This window comes from Choristoneura fumiferana, chromosome 19 (assembly GCF_025370935.1).
Source record: "Choristoneura fumiferana chromosome 19, NRCan_CFum_1, whole genome shotgun sequence".
Taxonomy (NCBI): Eukaryota; Metazoa; Arthropoda; class Insecta; order Lepidoptera; family Tortricidae; genus Choristoneura; species Choristoneura fumiferana.
Genome location: NC_133490.1, coordinates 366,021 through 385,544, shown reverse-complemented (window position 1 = coordinate 385,544; position 19,524 = coordinate 366,021). Strand labels below are relative to the sequence as shown.

At 42.5% G+C, this 19,524-nt stretch overlaps 1 protein-coding gene across 4 annotated transcripts in view; it reads right to left on the bottom strand.

The window, feature by feature from the left end:
* Positions 1–19,524, bottom strand: part of Pur-alpha (Purine-rich binding protein-alpha) — a 33,025-nt gene that overhangs the window by 7,913 nt on the left and 5,588 nt on the right. For 3 of the 4 annotated variants that reach the window (XM_074102616.1, XM_074102617.1, XM_074102614.1), the window contains exons 2-8: positions 16,619–16,666; positions 9,322–9,434; positions 6,028–6,192; positions 4,206–4,384; positions 1,770–1,893; positions 1,025–1,141; positions 274–312 (exon numbers count right to left, since the gene is read on the bottom strand). In XM_074102616.1, the coding sequence (XP_073958717.1) occupies positions 274–312; positions 1,025–1,141; positions 1,770–1,893; positions 4,206–4,384; positions 6,028–6,192; positions 9,322–9,434; positions 16,619–16,666 (785 nt within the window). The remainder of the gene's footprint in view (positions 1–273; positions 313–1,024; positions 1,142–1,769; positions 1,894–4,205; positions 4,385–6,027; positions 6,193–9,321; positions 9,435–16,618; positions 16,667–19,524) is intronic. The other variant, XM_074102615.1, reaches the window with a different exon arrangement.

Sequence of the window (19,524 nt, the reverse complement as noted above, 5' to 3'; positions counted from 1 at the left end):
TGGAACCTTAGACAACATTCACTTATTGCTTATTTAATTTTGTTCCTAATTTAAAATGGACAATATTCCATCTGAGTTTCATTAATTTACAACAAAAAGAAATTTAATTCTAAATAAATTTCAGCACAATTACATTTTGACAAAATTGACTTTATATGGTACTCATTTCGGTCCAAATTCAAAATGGTTAATTCAAATGGACGATATTCCATTTGCTCCGAATGGCAGTAAATCGTTGATTTGTATGGAATAATCAAAAATAGTGGTACTGACTATGTCGTGCGGCGCCGACGCCGGCTGCGCGCCGCCGCCCTGCAACGTACAACACGACAACTGTTTACTACAACACAATAAAAAACCATAAAAGTAATAATTTATTGAATCAGACGTCATCTTGCAGAGGTCGATCGATATCAATGAACTATTTATAAACAATTACTTTGCTCCCCGCGACCCAACGCGCATTTTAAGCCGGGTCTCCACTGAGCGAGCCGCCGCACGAGGCAAGTGCATGAGGCAAGATTTTGTGCGATACGGGGGGTCAAAATCGCCCTGAAAATAGCTGGCTCGCGGCTCATCTTGTACCGTTGTACCGAACCTGTATTGCGTCGGGCGCGGCGCGTCTCATCTTGTACCGTACCTGTATTGCGTCGGGCGCGGCGCGTCTCATCTTGTACCGTACCTGTATGCGTCGGGCGCGCGCGTCTCATCTTGTACCGTTGTACCGAACCTGTATTGCGTCGGGCGCGGCGCGTCTCATCTTGTACCGTACCTGTATTGCGTCGGGCGCGGCGCGTCTCATCTTGTACCGTACCTGTATTGCGTCGGGCGCGGCGCGTCTCATCTTGTACCGTACCTGTATTGCGTCGGGCGCGGCGCGTCTCATCTTGTACCGTACCTGTATTGCGTCGGGCGCGGCGCGTCTCATCTTGTACCGTACCTGTATTGCGTCGGGCGCGGCGCGTCTCATCTTGTACCGTACCTGTATTGCGTCGGGCGCGGCGCGTCTCATCTTGTACCGTACCTGTATTGCGTCGGGCGCGGCGCGGCTCATCTTGTCGCAGTAGTCGGCCAGGATGTCGCGGAAACGCGCCCAGCACTTCTCCGGCACGGTAATCGCCGTGCGGAAGTTGCTTTTTACCTGCAAAACAATACACCGTTGCTACTTTCACACAACTCCACTAAAGGCTCCCCACACTGTGCCAGCGGTCAGCGGTCAGTGGGCTTGCCGTGAGTATGCGCGCTTTGATCATTTGGTATCCTTTCCTTACTTCCTTAGACCATTTTCACGCCAACCGTTAATTTGGGAGCTTCTTGTATTTTTTTTATGTAGACATTTTTGGACTATAAAGGTGCGGCCAAACCGCTGCTTAAAAAACGGTGACGGTACGGAAACGCAATGACGCATCGCATGCGCTTTTTTGCATGCTTTCCACACCGCTGCTTAAAATACGCAAACGGTGCGGAATCGCAGTGACGTGCCGTAAACGTCACGACTTTTGTTCGGTAAAGACCTGAAGTTTACGACACGTCACTGCGATTCCGTATTTTAAGCAGCGGTGTGGAGAGCATGCGATAAAAACGGTGCGCATACGGTGCGTCACTGCCGTTGCCGTCACCGTTTTCTAAGCAGCGGTGTGGCCGCTCCTTATGACTGCAAGAAAAATCGTGCAAGTCGCAATACATTGCGAGGCCGTAAAGCCAACATATTCGTAGTGGTCAATCGTACGCCGCAATGTACTGCAACTTGCCTCGTAGGGTTTATTTACCTCGCTGACTTTCATGTAGACGCCGCGGTTGTTCTGTCCGATGTCGAAGTAGAAGTTCTTGTTGTCGACGCGCAGATGGCGTCCCTCCGGCAGCTCGCCCTTGAAGCTGCAACCCGACACCGATCTACGTCAACGGACAACGGTCACCCCACGCCACCTCACCCCACCCCACCCTCCCCGCAACAAACAACCAATTTGATTCCAGGGCCATAATAAAACCTATGGCCTATAATATGTAGTACATTGTTGTCGAGGCTGGAAAGTCTTCTTCGGGTCGGTCTTCAAACGGACTCGTCCATCTATTGCATACTTTCCAGCCTCTACAACAATGTACTATAGTACCATTAGTTAAATTATTGAAATTTGTTTAGCATAATTTACAATACAATACCATTTGTTTGGTTCCTGGGCCATAATAAAGCCTGTGGCCTATATATGTACATTGGTGTAGAGGCTGGAAAGTAAGCAATAGATGAACAAGTCAGTTTGATAATACGTTTTCATCTATTGCATTTTTGACCGAGACTAAACATTGTGCTTTTCACGACCACTACGAGGAAATAGAAAACATTTATCACAAAACAAACAATAACAATCCAAGGACTGCGTTGCACCCGCCGATTTTAGTTTTTCTTTTGTGTTTTTTTTTTTAAACGAGTCCGTTCTTAGTGGCCAGTACACAAAACCACATTATTTAAAAAATAAAACAGGTCGGACATGAGGAGTATCTTGTTTTCACTTTTATACAAAATTTTATTGTAAGAAGCTGTCATAAGTGTCATAACTAACTATGGCATACTAAAGTGTAATGATAGCTTTGACCTCGACTCTGTACAACTCGAGTACGAACTGTAAACTTTCAGGCGAGCCGGGTGGAGATTGACAACTCCGCACACTATTGAATTTCATCGCGGTATATGCAAGAACACAGTACCTTATCGGAGTAAATAATTTAACATAACAATGACGTAAGTAAATGCCATAATGACCAGGATTTGCGGTAGCCAAGGAATCAGATTGGTTGACTGTACGGACAAGCACAAGGGGTGGGGGGTCGGAAAACCAGAGAAGCTGATGGGGGACTCCGCTCGCCAAACATACGCTTTTAGTACCAGGGAATACAGGTAAAAAAACTTAAGAACACAGAATTGATATGGGATTTAAGCTATTTTTCGAATATGGAACGTCGGATTATCTATTCGGACACGTTACTACTACCTACATAACAGGTCATCTCAGTTTTTTTACTTATACCTTGATTTAATATTATTTTGCCGTCTCAATAGGGACGAAGTTACACAATTAGAAAATAGCACCTCAAAGAGGGCTATCTATTGTTTGCCCGAAAGTTATATGATTCAATTTAATTTGCTCGAATTTCATATGCCCGAAATTTCATTTGCCCGAATGTTTCGTTCACTAGACAACTTTTTTTGTATATTCTTATTTTTCCGAAAATTATATGCCATAATGATACGAAATACGTATTGTTTTCCGTGTTATTAAGTGCATTATGGCATGTGATACCTTTGGATTACAATGAAATTAAAATTATGGGAAACAAAGATTCTGTCATTTGATTAATATGGTAAACAATGAGTAGTGCATATTAATTAAAAAGAAACAATATTATGGCGGTTGAATATTATTGCACATGAAATTCGGGCAAGTAAAGGCATACCCCTCCAAGAGTGAGTTGCGGAACTCTCTTTACAAAAAGAAAAACACAGTGGTCAGTGTCCAAAAAAAAGGTCAGTTGGATTTGCCATATTCCATAAAAAGGTAACCCAAAGTGGACGGTGATTTTGGTCCTATCACGAATGTTGTGATTTTATCTAAAACTCAGAAGTTGGTGTAACATTAGTTACTAAATTATTTACATTTGTTTAGCATAATTTACAATACTCTTTGTTAATTTACAACATAAGTTCGGCAGCGCCTGTATTCTAATGTCAACCTTTTTAGTTTTGTAAGTTTCGGGGCCTTGTTCAATCCTACTAATATTATAAAATTCTCTGCCGTTTCGCACAATTATTTTTTCCCAAATGTTTTACTTGGCAACTGTTTCATTTCCCAACTCGCAATTTTCTCCGAAACAATTTTTTTAACCCTCCTCCACGCAAAAAGAGAGGTGTTATAAGTTTGACCCCTATGTGTGCTGAGAGTCGGTGCGTCTGTCTGTGGCAGCGAAAGCTCTTAAATTTGAAATTTATTGAACTTTCAAGTGACAAAGTCGGGGTTTCCAACTTTTTGTTGGTTAGGTTATCGGAACTTTCATAAAACAAACCTAACCTAACCAGGTAAGTATTCCATAAAATAAAAGCATAAAAAAATACACTGATGAGAGAAATTTTTAGTTTCGGAGAAAATTGAGACTTGCCAAATGTTGCGAAAAGACAGGCTAACGTATGTGTGTCTGTGTGTGTGTGTACAGACCCGCCGTCGTCGGTGCCGAAGTCGTCGAGCAGGTCGGTGAGCGCGTCCCGGAACTCGATCATGCCCTGCGCCGGCAGCGCCACCTGGGAGCGCGGCCCGCCGCGCGTGATCGTCTGCGACACGCGCAGGAAGCGCCCGCGGGAGTTCTCCTTCAGGTCCAGGTAATAGCGCCGGTTGTCCTAAGACACATACACTACACTCAGCACATCACGACTATGACCACTTCTTGTGCACTTACAAGGTGGCTCATTTAGATCGGTCGTGTGGGAAAGTCTGAAACACATGACATAAAAAAAAGAATACCAAGATCTGTTCTTAGGAACCATGTCATAGATTTTAATAACAAGAAAAACTGCAATCATACATTTAACAAAACAATTGTACTCAACTCGGGAATCGAACCCGGACGTTTTGAAAAATAAAACTTACATCATTAAAGAATATGATTATTCATTCTAGATATCGTGTTTCATAGTAACATTTATTGATTATGACCTACACTATCAATATCCAAATAGAAATAAGGTAATTTTTTTTTCAAAGCGACCTTTTTCGATTCCCCGAGAACAAGTTTTTTTTAAATGTTTGAATGCAGTTTATCTTGTTACTAAAATCGATGACATGGTTCCTAAGAACAGTTTTTCGTATGTGTTATAGTTTCAAACTTTCCACTACTAACCGATCTAAATGAGCCACCCTGTATAGAGCCGTGTGGATCGTTCTCAGCACTGCTGACTGTACATTACAGCAGGGACCGGAGGAGAAAAACTGAATCATACGAGTACTCAACTCGGGAATCGAGGACGTTTTGAAAAATAAAACTTACATCATTAAAGAATATGCAATATTCATTCTAGATATCGTGTATAGTAGCATTTATTGATTATGACCTACACTATCAATATCCAAATAGAAATAAGGTAATTTTTTTTTCAAAGCGACCTTTTTCGATTCCCCGAGAACAAGTTTTTTTTAAATGTTTGAATGCAGTTTATCTTGTTACTAAAATCGATGACATGGTTCCTAAGAACAGTTTTTCGTATGTGTTATAGTTTCAAACTTTCCACTACTAACCGATCTAAATGAGCCACCCTGTATAGAGCCGTGTGGATCGTTCTCAGCACTGCTGACTGTACATTACAGCAGGGACCGGAGGAGTAGAAGACCGAGTGTCAGCGAGGACGTTTATGCTACGACTCGGGCAATCGTCGTTCCGCTTTGGTGTAGAGAGCAGCTGATCTAAGCAGCAAGTGGTCTTAGAAACAACTAATCTAAGTAGCAAATGGGCTAAAAAGCTCCCAAATATCAAGTCAGTATCGTGCACCGTTAATTAATTCAATGATCGAAATTCGAAGGAACTCCGCGAGTGCGGAGCTCCTATTCCGCGTAGCTAAGGCGATTCGCGCCTTGAAGCAACTCTCTCTAACTCGCTAACCTAACCTGTTTTTTAAAGTTTCCGACCCAGTTGATTTTTAGACCACTTGAAACCTGGGTGCTTTTCTTGTGCAACTCACATCAAACTGCCCCCCCTTGAGAAAAAAGTTGACAAATATAAATCAACCAAACCAGTCCTAAGGCTTTGATTTGACTTGCTTGATCGATCATTCCTGTACGTTGAAACCGAAACTCGAATGAATTCACCAATAAATGCCTACAATTCATACTAGTACTTTTCTTATTCTCCATATCAACTTGCCCCACCCCCCACCCCCGGGCCATCGGCTGGCGACGCCCATGCTAAATCTCACGAAATCGTCATGTTTATTGGTTCCTACATTCAGAGGAGCAGCGTGCAGTTAGGGGTTGTGGCCTGTAGGGTTACCTTGAGCATCATCTCTGACTTGAGCTTGCCGTCGTCGGGCACGTTGTCGGGGTTGGGCGGGCCGAGCGACGCGTAGTAGTCGCTGAAGCCCGACAGGTGGTCGCGGAACTCCGCCGCCGTCGACATCGCCAGGAAGATCTGGCTGCGCCGCCCGTCCGCGCCGATCTGCGGCACACAAACATCTCACGCTCACACGCTGCTTGCTACCCAACCCACACCCAATAGTTGACTTTAGTACCTTAACATCTCATCTCATCTCTTAAGAGCGTTTACACTCGCTGAGCTGGCAACGTTGAATATTTGTTAGTTTTTCTCGATTATTACATGGTGGCCTAGTGGTTTGACCTATCGCCTCTCAAGCAGAGGGTCGTGGGTCAAACCCCGGCTCGCACCTCTGAGTTTTTCGAAATTCATGTGCGGAATTACATGCGCATGGAACAAACCTGCGACGCAATTCAATGGTGCGTGTGAAGTTCCCAATCCGCACTGGGCCCGCGTGGGAACTATGGCCCAAGCCCTCTCGTTCTGAGAGGAGGTCTGTGCCCAGCAGTGGGACGTATATAGGCTGAGATGGATGGAGATGGATTCCATAAAAATTTAATGAGAATTAAAAATGTGGTCTGTTAGAACTGTTTTTATCTTAATAAATGTATAAGTTAATGTGTCTACTGCAATAATTATTCGTGGTGGACTTTTATTTTCTTTAAAAGCCGTTAATAAACATTAGTTCGATTTTTAATTTTCAACATTGACAACATTTTTAATTTTCATTTATTTACACATAAAATACATTAGATGGAAAAAAATAAAAATAACATCGAATAGCATAAAGGCTATAAAGCAGACCCCACTCAGCATAATGTTACGGCAAGCCGCAACGCTGTTTTTCAGTGGGACCCATTTAAAAACTAAAACATATAAAAACATACAACACACTATGACGACACGAACGCCAGCGGAAGGAAGTTCGCAACCGGAAATAATGTAAACCTCAACAAGTCAAACCAGGATTGTAGTATAATATTTACATTAATTTCAATAATAATGATATTGTGATGCATTACAATAACACTCGATAAACTATAAAAACAGTGCAAAAATAAAAGAAACATTCCTGATTAAAAACTGGGTGGGAACACAGCCTAATAGTCTAATCTAAAACACTGTCTCCTTATCCTTGTCTTGTTAACTGTTATTTCCATAGGTTTTATGTAGGTACCTACAATAAACAGTTAAACAATACAAAATATTAGTTACATTGGTCGAAATAACTAAAGCATAGGTAGCGCTCTCAAGTTCCCGTTCAAGGTTGGCGTTGTTGGCCACGTTACGCGCGCAGCCTTTCCGGGAAATTCGCGCAAGTTTCGAATGATACAACTTATGCAGCGTCAGCTTATACAACTGCATTCTTTGGGATATTGGCGGCGCAGAAAAAAGAGCGAACGTGACGTGTTCTCTGCTCATTGCGCAAATATCATAATTAACGTTTATCCTTATAGTAGTTATATTTTTGTTACACATGTAAACGTTACACACACGCCAGACGCCAACTTGCGAAACTCAAAAAATTGCCAAAATCGCGTCATGTATCCATCGGACGTCCTAAGGGGAAGTATAGATACTTGCGACGAGCGTGTCGGCCGCGCAATGAAAAGTACGCTGCGTACCAGAGATGTGCGAGTCTGCGTTGCGAGGATGTGTTTTAGATTTACATTCGGTGCAAATGGAAAATCGTTCACTTGAATTGACCATTTTGAATTTGGACCAAAATGAATATCAACCAAAGTGTGAATTTTGTCAAAATGTAATTGTGCTGAAAAATATTTACAACCAAATTTATTTTTGTTGTAAATTAATTAGGCCCAAATGAAATATTGCCCATTATAAATTAGGAGCAAAATTAAATAAGAAATAAGTGAATGTTGTCTAAATCAAGTCTTAACTTGTATGTAGGTCTAAAACAAATTATTTCAGGTGGAATATATTTACAAATCGCCATATTTCTGAGTGTAAGTAAATAAAAGTGGTCGTTTTTTTTTCGGCACACTAATGTAATTTGTCAGTTTTACCATACGCAAGGTTCCATTTGCGACGATATTCAAGATGGACAATTTTCCTTGTTGATGTATTTCAAATTGTAATTTTTCTGCTTTGACGTATAATTTCGAGTTGTCCATTTTCCATTTGCACCTGCACCAAACGACAGTAAATCGTTTTTTATAAACCAATAGAAACGCTTCGTTTACCTTTTATCGCACAGCACCGCTCTGGTTCTGGTTCTGGCTCTGGAGCGAGGCTAGGTAAAGTAAATGAAGCGTCTCTATTGGATCATGAAAAACACGTTCCTTGCACATCTCTGGTTAAAATGCAGCCGTAACGCGTTGTATCACATTTTGTACAAGCAAAGACGCGTTATCTTCACCCCCACCCCACCCAGTTAAATAATAACGATAACGTATCGCAGGCTCGCACATCGCGATCAGCTGTTGCTATCTCTCATATCAATGGCATTTATCTCTACGTAACATTATTAGGTACGGCTTAATGATTTTTTTTTGTGAAGGCAATGCAAAATTCGAGGAAATTAATTTTAGTCACACAATGTGCACATTATTCGAGAGTGGTTTACAATAAAACAACTGGGAAGTGCTAGTCGGACTCACGCACACACACAGGGTTCCCTAGGTACAAATTTAAAAGAAAAAAAAAACGAATTTTTATTTTATACATAATAAATATTTGTATGCCAAGAATGTTTGTATGTTTTTATGATATCCGCAACAGAACTAAGGTTACCGACATATCCCAAAGAATTGCGAAACTGAAGTGAATTTATACGAGAAACTGCTTCTAGAGACAAAAGTCACATCGCCGCTTATGATTGTTGGCAATACAAACGCAGAATTGACACTCAATCTTATTAACTAACAAAATAACATGCCTCCTAAAATTACAAAATTTACTCTACTTCGTACTGTGTTGAACTCGACTGTGACTGAGATGTGGAATTCAACTAATAAGATTGGTCGTTCCGCCTCAATGGAACCGCACCTTTACTGTCCTATTTAAATTACTCTAGATCCTCACCGACATGATAGGCGTAAGATCACAATCACAAATAAGTAACACACGCGCATCAGTTCACGGCTGATTAGAAACAGAGTTAGTCATACCTCGGCATACGCGTGTGACCCATTATGGATCTTATTTTTTTTTCGTGGATTTTTCTTTTCATGGATCATCAGCAGCTGTCGCGGATCACGTTTGTTGAGCTAGGAGCCCCGCCCGACTCACCTCCGCGACTTTGATGAACCGGCCGCGGCGGTTCTGCTTCACGTCGAGGTAGAACCGCTTGGATTGTATCTGCAGCATCTTCGTCGCCAACTCCTGCTCCTGGGGCTGCTGCCCTGTTTGCCACAAATTAACCAGTCGTTAGGGTACTTTCATTGAGTACACCATAGCAGCGCAACCAGTCGCCGACACCACAATGCACAGTACAATGTAAGGAATGTAAGGATGTAAGGCTGCGTTACCACCAGAGATGTGCGAGAATGTGTTTGCGAGGAATGTTTATCATGAACCTAGAGCTGTGCTGTGCGTGAGTAGATAGACGAAGCGTTTCTATTGATCGTGAAAAACACATTCCTCGAAACACATCTTCGCACATCTCTGGTGGGAACGCAGCCTTAATGCCGCTCAGGACTCGTCGGTTTTATTCGTTTTCCTGAAGATTCAAATGAAAAAGAAAACCGATCTTTTGTTTTGAGTTCTGAACGACAACAGCAAACTAGTTCACCGCGTTTTTTAAACGAGCCATCGAAGCGCGTTTTTCTTAAGATTTTTTGCATCGCGTCAACTTACGCTATGAAGCCCTTAGGACATCATTACAAAACTTCCCATTGATGGGATTTTAGAACTGCGCATATAAACAAAACCTATCTACAGCAGAATAGAACATTCAATGAACTAATTTGGGCGTTTTTACGATTTTAGACTTGGCCTCGATCATGGTTCGGTATTGAGATCACCCAAATACGATCTGTCCTTGCCCTGTTTGCTCTCGCTCATCGTACAGTCACCAGCACCAATATCTGACACAACAAAGCGTGCATTAATATCTGACAAGACTCTTTCTACGGCCGGTAGGACGTGTCAGATGCTCAGATATTTTTGCACGCTCCGCTCTGTCAGATATTAATGCAAGTGACTCTACAGACGCTAACGCTCGTTTTACAGCCACCGGCGAGCAATATCCGATAGGACAAAGCACTCAAAATTCTATCGCAACACTATTCGTAAGCCGTTAGAGAATATCAGATAGTTCGAGTATTCTGTCCTATCCGAATATAGCCGGGGAATTTACAATTGTTAGTTGCCTGTGGGGCGAATATTCAGCGTTTTTGCAGCGTTTTTTTTGTAATTGGTGCCATCGCAGGTGTTATTAAAAGAGGTAATGCCCAGGGTTGTTTTTTTATGAAAATTGAAGACAATACCGATGCTGAATTTGGCGTGATTCAAATTCTTGTGACTTGTCCTTCTGGCGCGGTCAAAACGCTCGAATATTTGCCCTGTGGCGAATTTAGTAAAGCTGCCGACCACGTGATACGCAACTCAAAGACTACTTGATAGGATAGTCTAGAAAAGGTTCCACTATTATTGAACTCTCCCGTGAGACCGCCCAGCCAGTGGGGTGTATTACGAGTATGTGTAGACATCCTACGCTCCGGCCACGATTTCGGGCGACGGCACTTTTTGTTCTACGGCGCTCGAAACACTCGCTGTAGTGGTTCGTCAGCACAAGCTACGCTAGTAATCACCAGAGATGTGCGAGGAATATGTTTTCTTCCAACTATGCTTTAATTTCATCATAACCGCACTAACTACCCAGCACAAAGCGGGACTTTTCTGCTCTAGAGCAGAACAAATGTATGAAAATCCTTTATTGCCTTGTTTTAGAATTTCTTTTAATTGCACCACCAAAGACAACACACAAGTATTTTTGCTTTAAAATTAGCCTGCATAGTATAAAAAAATCTAGCGTTAGGTTGGTCAACCTGACGGTCTTATGAAATTTGACAGATTGCTTACAAAAAATTGTTGCTAACAATCCTACCAATAACAATAAGTAGCCGTCTATTAAAAAAAAACTTTAGTGTGTTTGATTGGTCAACCTCAACCTGGCGCCCATCCGAAATTTGACAGATCGCGGGTAAAAATATCTGCTACTGGCTACTAACTCTGCCAAAAAAAGTAAAAAACTAAAAAAAAAAAAAAACACGTTGGCGGGAACCTTGCGAATTTGCCGTGAATATTTTTTGAGAGTGCGAATGTAAACTTACAAAAATGGAATCATCGAGTGCTAGTGACATTTCTTTCCTATTCAGCATTTATTTCTACCTACCTAATGCTATCCACGAAGACGCGTGATTTTGTCAAAATTAGCCATGACATTGTAATAAGAACCACGGCACGCGTCATCGTGAATGACTCTACCTATAGTTTAGCATGAGTTTTTTTCCGTCTACTGTACCTTGCATTAAATAATTTATATTGCCCTCGTGCTCTTTAAAGCCCTCGCTAACGCTCGGGCTCCAAATCGGCACTCGGTGCAATAATAAATAACTTTCTGCTTGGTGCAACAATCTACTATTTTCATTAACCAATAGAAACGCTTCTTTTACCTCGCCTCGCTCCGCTTAGCTGTTTCCACCAGAGATGTGCTGTGCGAGGATGAGTAAATGAAGCGTTTTTATTGGTTAATGAAAAACACATCCCTCGCAACACGCTGTTTTGTTGCATATTTTCTAACTTAGCATAGTTTAAACCGGACAGCCGTTTCATTATGCACGGACGACGGACGGAGAGAGTAGGTACTAAATGAGTTTTATAACAGCGCCCGCGGGAGGTCATTAACACTTCCCGCAACTTGCCATTGAAGCTAATCAAATTGGCAAATTGATGTGGCATGTACGTAGTTACGATTTTCAGTGAAATAGCACCTGCGTATACCTACTTGCGTGTGTGTCAAACAATGCGGACAAACAGCGCGAGTGCCCACTAATTAGGACCGCGGGGTCAACACCCGCGGGCCTCAATACTCAATACCCATCAAACACTACTCACAAAACATACCGATCACAAATTGATTACACCCTCACAGATCAAAGTGACGCGAGCCAGCATCACCGGTAATTCAGACCAAATAAAGAGTTAAGATAAAATTCTACTTGAATCTATTATTTCTTCAATTTTATTTGCGTTTGGATAAGTTTACTATGGATAGTTAAGTATTCGTGTATCATTCCGAGTCACAGAAGATTCTGACAGAAAATCAGCGCTGCAGGCGTCTAACGCCTCAGCATAATGCTGAGTCCAGTGCCGGTTTTAGCTCTTCCAGCACCCTGGGCGAGATTTTATTTTGTCATTAGTTCTACCTATTTGACTTTATGGGAATCATTCTAATTGTTCAGAAATCACACGGCTTTCTGTTTGACATCATCATGTCAGCCGAAAGACGTCCACTGCTGGACATAGGCCTCCCCAAGGCTCTCCACTCAGACCAGTCTTGTGCTTTCGGCATTCACCGCGATCCCGCGATCTTAACCGGGTCGTCGCTCATCTTGTTGGAGCCTGCGGACACTCGTCTCCCGGTCCGCGGACGCCATTCGTGAACCTTCTGATCCTATCGGCCATCAGTTCTGCGAGCAATGTCCCTGCCCACTGCCACTTTAGTTCGCATTCTTCGGGCTATGTCGGTAACCTTAGTTTTACTGGGATATCATATTCGGATTCTATTCCGCAGAGAAACCTGTGCATAGCCCTCTGAGTGACTTTGAGTTTCCTCATGAGGCCATCGTTAGCTTACCACGCACGTCACAGATCCGTAAGTCATCACGACAACACACATTGGTCAAGACTTTTGACTTCAAACACTTGCGATAAATTAGTAGAAGACACTGCGAAGCTTATCAGCTTAGGAGTGGATTCGACGAGTGATCTTTCTCGAAATTGCAAGACCTATCACTGTTAGTCTCAGGTATACATAGTTGTCAACAATGGGAGGTTTGAGCCTGTATTATTACGCCACTTAATGGTAAAACATTGAATATTAAATAATGTAACTATAAAAACTTGCAATAAAATCGACAAACAATCAACTGTTTTAAACTATAAGTACTCAAATACTAAAGTACTCAATCTCATATATCTTACTTCAGTATGAAACAATATTCGGCGAAACCAGATAGGCTTATCAAAAGTAACCCATTAATGTTTTTGCCTTGGCCTTTGGTTAGAATCTTTGTGGCCTAGTGGTGCATGCAGTGAAGCAGTTCGTGGGTTCAAGCTCCGGTCGCACCACTGAGTTTATTGCGTTGAGCTTTAGCGGTAGTCGGAAAAACATCGTGAGGAAACCTGGACAAACCTGCGAAGCAATTCAATGTACGTGTGAAGTTCCCAATCTGCACTGGGCCCGCATGCTACAGCCCAAGCTCGTTCGAATCAGGCCTGTGCCCAGCATGGACGTAATAGGCTGGATGATGGATGATGATTCTTCAATATTTATACGCAAAACCCGTCCAAGTAATTTATTTTACGGACAGAGCCTTTTTCGGATTGCCGAAACTGTTGTGAGCATGATAAATGAAGCGTTTTTATTAGTGCTCAATGCTCACATTAATAAACAAATGTAGCTTTATTTTAATATACATATTTTTCGCAAACAGCATTCTTAGATACAAACAGCAAAGTTTAGAGATTACGTTATAAATGAAATAGGTAAAAATTTTTATACGCATTAAACTTCGTTGCACTTGCCCTAATCAAAATGGCAAAACAAAGCCTGACGATGTGCCATGTACGTAGTTAGCCTACCACTATTCCGTATTAAGCTTTTCACAAGCCGACTAACAGCGCGGGTGACCAAATTCGCGGCATCTCAATACTCAATACCCATCAAACACTACTCACAAAACATATCGATCACAAATTGATTATACCCTCACAGATCAAAGTGACGCGAGCCAGCATCCACCGGTAATTCAGACCAAATAAAGAGTTAAGATAAAATTCTACTTGAATCTATTATTTCTTCAATTTTATTTGCGTTTGGATAAGTTTACTATGGATAGTTAAGTATTCGTGTATCATTCCGAGTCACAGAAGATTCTGACAGAAAATCAGCGCTGCAGGCGTCTAACATCATCATCATGTCAGCCGAAAGACGTCCACTGCTGGACATAGGCCTCCCCCAAGGCTCTCCACTCAGACCGGTCTTGTGCTTTCCGCATCCACCGCGATCCCGCGATCTTAACCAGGTCGTCGCGTCTAACGCTTCAACATAATGCTGAGTCCAGTGCCGGTTTTAGCTCTTCCAGCACCCTGGGCGAGATTTCCAATGCGCCCCCAACTTTTGGGAATTTTCTAGAAGGTATAGGCTTCAGGCGCCCCTTAAGTCCGGCGCCCTGGTCGGTTGCCCCACGCGCGCCCTACCCTAACGCCGCTACTGGCTGAGTCAGCCGTTTCAGTTTTGCAGGGACACACAAAATCATGTACTTACGTATTTTCATTTTTGTTTGCTGTTTATTGTTATTTTTTAATTTTTGTTTTATTTTCGTCTTTGTGAATGTGAATAAATGTCTTCTTTTTTTCTTTCTCTAAAGTGAGGACGGGTAAAACTACGCCTCGATTCGTGAGTGTGTGCGTTTCTATTTAGTTTGCTTGGAAAAGTTTGGTTGCTCTTGTGTGTGGGCAAACGTGATGTACCATTGTTTTATGACATGCTAACGATTATCAGCTTTAGGGTGGTAGACCACATATTCGGCTGATGTATGCCATCATCATCATATCAGCCGCAGGACATACACTGTTAGTCATACATTGGCCTCCCCGATAGACCTGCCGTTGCTTCGATTGGATGCGGCCGGCATCCAACATATGAACCCGCGCGGCTTTAACCAGGTCATCCATCCATGTCGTTGGTGGACTTGCCGATACACGGATATTTTGGAAAGACAGCTGCCAAAGAGAATAGAATCTCTACGTGTGAACGATAGCGGAGTGGAGTGGAAGTTTGCGGTTCGTAGAAATCGGTCTTAATTTTTTATTCGGTCTGAGGCCGGCTCGTAAATTTTCCTGCAGTAATATGTAGATAATAATTACACATGGAGAGCAATAAAGCGCGAGTGTCGGAGCAATCTGCGAAATCGGGCTGAAACTTGAGTTGCTTTATTACTCAGCCAGGTAATAAAATAAGCTGGCGAAAAGATTTCAAATATTTTTGGTCTTAGTGGTATGGCTTTTTTCCTCGTAGTCAAACTGATTTGGTTTGCTACAAATCTAGTGAACCGATTAAGTTGAAATTCGGCGGACTTATTTTACGTGACATCAGTGATAACTGCGGGATGTTGCGTCCGAAGCTGTCTGAAGACATTCATCAGTCATCACCTACCTATCTCCAAGCTTCTCTCACTCACGGGATGCCTAACAAAAATGTTCACTCCAAGCTACTGTACAACACCTCTCCTACATATTACTATTAATGCGACAAAATTAAATGCGATAAACACGAAATGCGACGTTTTAGCCTAAACCTCTCATAAAATCCACATTTAGCACCTAATTCCTTCGAAAAAAACTTTTGAACTCGGCCAAATACAGGGAATTTGTTCCATTGGATTTGGCTTGTATCAATCAAGATGATAGTCGGTAGGATAAGTTCAAGTATTTTTGAGTGGCATCTCATAAAGCAAATTGTGGCGAGTAGTCGAGTCAGCAGGCGGCGCCGCTCACTCTCGGGAAATCACGGCAGCGGCCACGTCCTAACTTTTTATCAAAACTTCAGCTATTTGTTGAAATTGCCATAATAATGACTAGACCATTTTACCTTAACTCAGTCAAAATGAAATGCAACAAGGGCAAAAACTTCTTATAGCTGGATGTTTAAAAGTTTTGCTTCCATTATTTTTTGCATCTCAGGCCTAGGGTCCATGATGATCACATAATCTCTTTGTAACATCTGTAACCATACATTGTGGAAAAGCAATAAAATATTGAGTATTGAGTAAAATATTTTTTGGTGTGTCAGTAGTACTCTGAAGAAACGCGAATACGTTCTTATAATACTCTACATAAAAAAAATCTATTTTATACGTATTGCGACATCAATAGCTAAATTCTAGCAAATTTAAAATAGGTCATTTTTTTATCATTTGGTGCTAGGTTGCTGCTAACGCTTTCTCCGTTCCATTTTTACGAACGACTGTCGGATCGAGTTGTTTGCATTCGTGAGTGTATCGTCACGTAATAGGGTGGAATGCACATAATAAGCAATTAGAAATTGCGGCGATCGATTACGGCGAATGCAGCGCCTTGCACGCCGCTCGCGTCGCGCACTCGCGTGGCCAGCGGCGAGCGCATCGCTGCTGCAACCCCTGGCCGATAATCCAACCCAATATTGATTACACCAACAACCATATCATTTGACATGCTTCACTTTATATTACTTAGCATAAGCCGCGTTCGAAGTCAAAACGGCTCGAAGGACCAAAAGTCCTACCGTCTTACATTATCACTGTATGTATATCGAACTCACCGGAGTCAAAAGTGTTTCCGCCCGCGTCCATTCCTTGACCATGATATTCTGAAATCAAAAAGACGATCATAAATTATCACGTAGGTACGTCAGCGGGGAAAAATTGGAGCGCGCCGTAGCCTCGATGTAGCATTTATAATTACCACGTTCGAGCGCCTGCGGTGGCAGAGGCGGTCGCGATACGCGCCGATACGATTACAAAGGACTCCCTAGCGTTCGCGCCATTATCGCACGGAGTGTAAAGCGGGGACTGCCCGAATTGGACCAAACCGCAGACGAAATAGGCTGTAGGGTGCGGTCCCACAATACGTCGGCGAGATAACTCGCTAACAAGCGTTTCGAACAACATTATTACTCCACAAAGGGTAGTAAGAGAAACTATGGTTATATAGTTTTCGCGACTTTCAAACAAAACCTATCGTTGGTAGTTTTCGTATTACTTTTGTAAAGTAGATTATTTAGATTGGGAATGCTTAGCAACTACATATAATCAAATAGAACGCCACGCCAGCGCGTAGACGTTACGAAATGGCGGGTTCGCGAATTGAAGCATCACTTATATAAATGTGGTGCTGTGCCGAAACACGAGTCATTTCCTCGGGCCGCCGCCCAGATAAAGGCAGGTCGTTGAACTACGAGATCGTATCAATTGATAATCAATTACAGCAGACGCGACCGGCGGCTGAGACTAGCCCTAACTCGCACAGCACACCTTCATATCACAAAAGGACGCTTTGCAACCATTTTGGGGCACCGGCAACTCATAATGTACACACTTTTTATATCAGGCCATCGCTCGAATGGCCACAAAATCTTTTGTCACTAAGCCAAAGTCACAAACACAGGATAGGGCAAATGAAACACATTGATGCGCGCAAACGTATATTTTTTACTTTTATCCTCGTGTCCTGAATTTTTGTAATATCAATAATTTTACAAGTTCTCATTTCATTGCAAGGTTTTGTATGTACTTTATGGTACTTCAACCTGTTCGATAGTTAGTTATAAAAAAGTAAGTGCAGTACTTTATAAAATAAGCGAGGACGAGGACTTACGAGGCTACACAATCATTTTGGAGTAAACTCTGAACAGCGTCTAACTCGGTGACTAGACTATAATCGTAAACGTCTGGACAGCCTGTTCAGCATTGTAAAATGGCTATACAAAAAATAACTCGAGTAAAACGGCATGCATGTATAGACTCATGAAGGTAGGCCGTGTCTAGGGCTATAATAGCCTGCGCTTGCAGCCTCCGAGTGTACAGCCCAGTTTAGTCTTACAATAAAAATCTTGCAAGTTGCATTACATTGCGGTGCTCGATTGACCACTCGAAACTCGTTGGCCTTACGGCCTCGCAATGTAATGCAACCTGCACGATTTTTCTTGTAGGTCTACACCGCGCTTTATGGATGTTTGGCGCAGCGGCGCACGCAACACGCTGCACTTAATTACCCGAGGTGTAATCAATCCCCTCGTGCGACACCTTCTGTGCACTCATACCTTCATAATCAGGGGAAAAAGGTTAAGTCCCCAACTATAAACTTGTGTATAGATACCGTTAATATTAAAATAACCCTGATCTCAGAAGGTTTCAGCTAAAGCGTCGATCGGGATCGGGACGCGTGTTGAACGGCTGGTGAAGGCTGCTGGCTCATGCTGAGGCACTGACTTCAAACAGGTAGAAACTTATTTTCATGGTTTTTTTGGAGCCTGCTAAATTCTTTCTTAATCAGTTCATACATTAATGCATGACTGAAAACAAATATTTACAAACTTTCTGATTTACAATAAATATTAGTAGGATTTATTGCAAAATTTTAAAAGAGCCGAGTCGGCAGTCGGCAAGATGCATCTTTTATCACCAGCCATCACTGATCAACGAGCAAATAACAATCAATGATAACGTCTACGTATTTGATGGGAAGCTGCTTGGCCATCTCGGAAGTTCCTTGTAACTTCGCCAAATTGCCATTTACTGGCGATTTTGGTGTCAAAGCCTTCCAGAATAATTCCAGAGAAAATTAGAAAAAGATTTTAAAGAAGGTGCTTCATTACAAATCTTCTAAGAATGATCTCGCAGTAATTGGATCAAACAAAGGATTGCCAAGGAGGCCCGGCACACATCACTTTGATACACGCAAATTATGTATCGACCCTGGCATATTAGGTTTTAGTAGGTAACTGCTCTGGAACGGCCATTAACAATAAGTTGGGAAGCAACAATCTGTAAAGTTTCAGTTCCTACAGACTCTGAATTGACCTAATCACCGTTTGGGAAAAGCCGTGAAGGGTTTCAAGTTTCAACAAAAACGATGAACATGTCCACGAACCAATTCCCTGAGTATTCTTCTACAGGTGGGGTCGGTATCAAAACGACTGAATCTACAAAATGACCTGTTCTGAATAAGGACTAGATCGCAAAACGACCACAGATGCAAATAGTCTACATCTCAAAATGACATGGTAGCAACACGGCCACTGAGCAGAAGTCCTTCATCTTGGCCTTCGCGGCCTTACTCGTTTCATTCTCGTGAAGACAACAAATATAAAATATGGAGCCTTTACGACATAGAAACGCCCGCATTAAGATTTAAGATGGATGGATGGTCTAGGGATTGACAAGCAAATATAACCGGTCTCGCTTGAAAACCCTGGCCTCCGCGGCATGGAAAAGCCAGAATAAAGATGGATGGTTCAGGAATTGACTTGCCGGTCTCGCTTGAAAATCGAGATGGCTCGCATCATCTAGGCTCAGCCACAGAAGAGCCAGAATTAGACATGAGGATGATCTTACAGTGTTATAGTTTATAATGTTGACAGATTCCTGTCTAATGTCCTGTCTCGGCTCGCACAGGGCAGGAGCCGCCGGGCCGCCTCGCGCGGCTGCGCACGCGTTGCACAAGCCG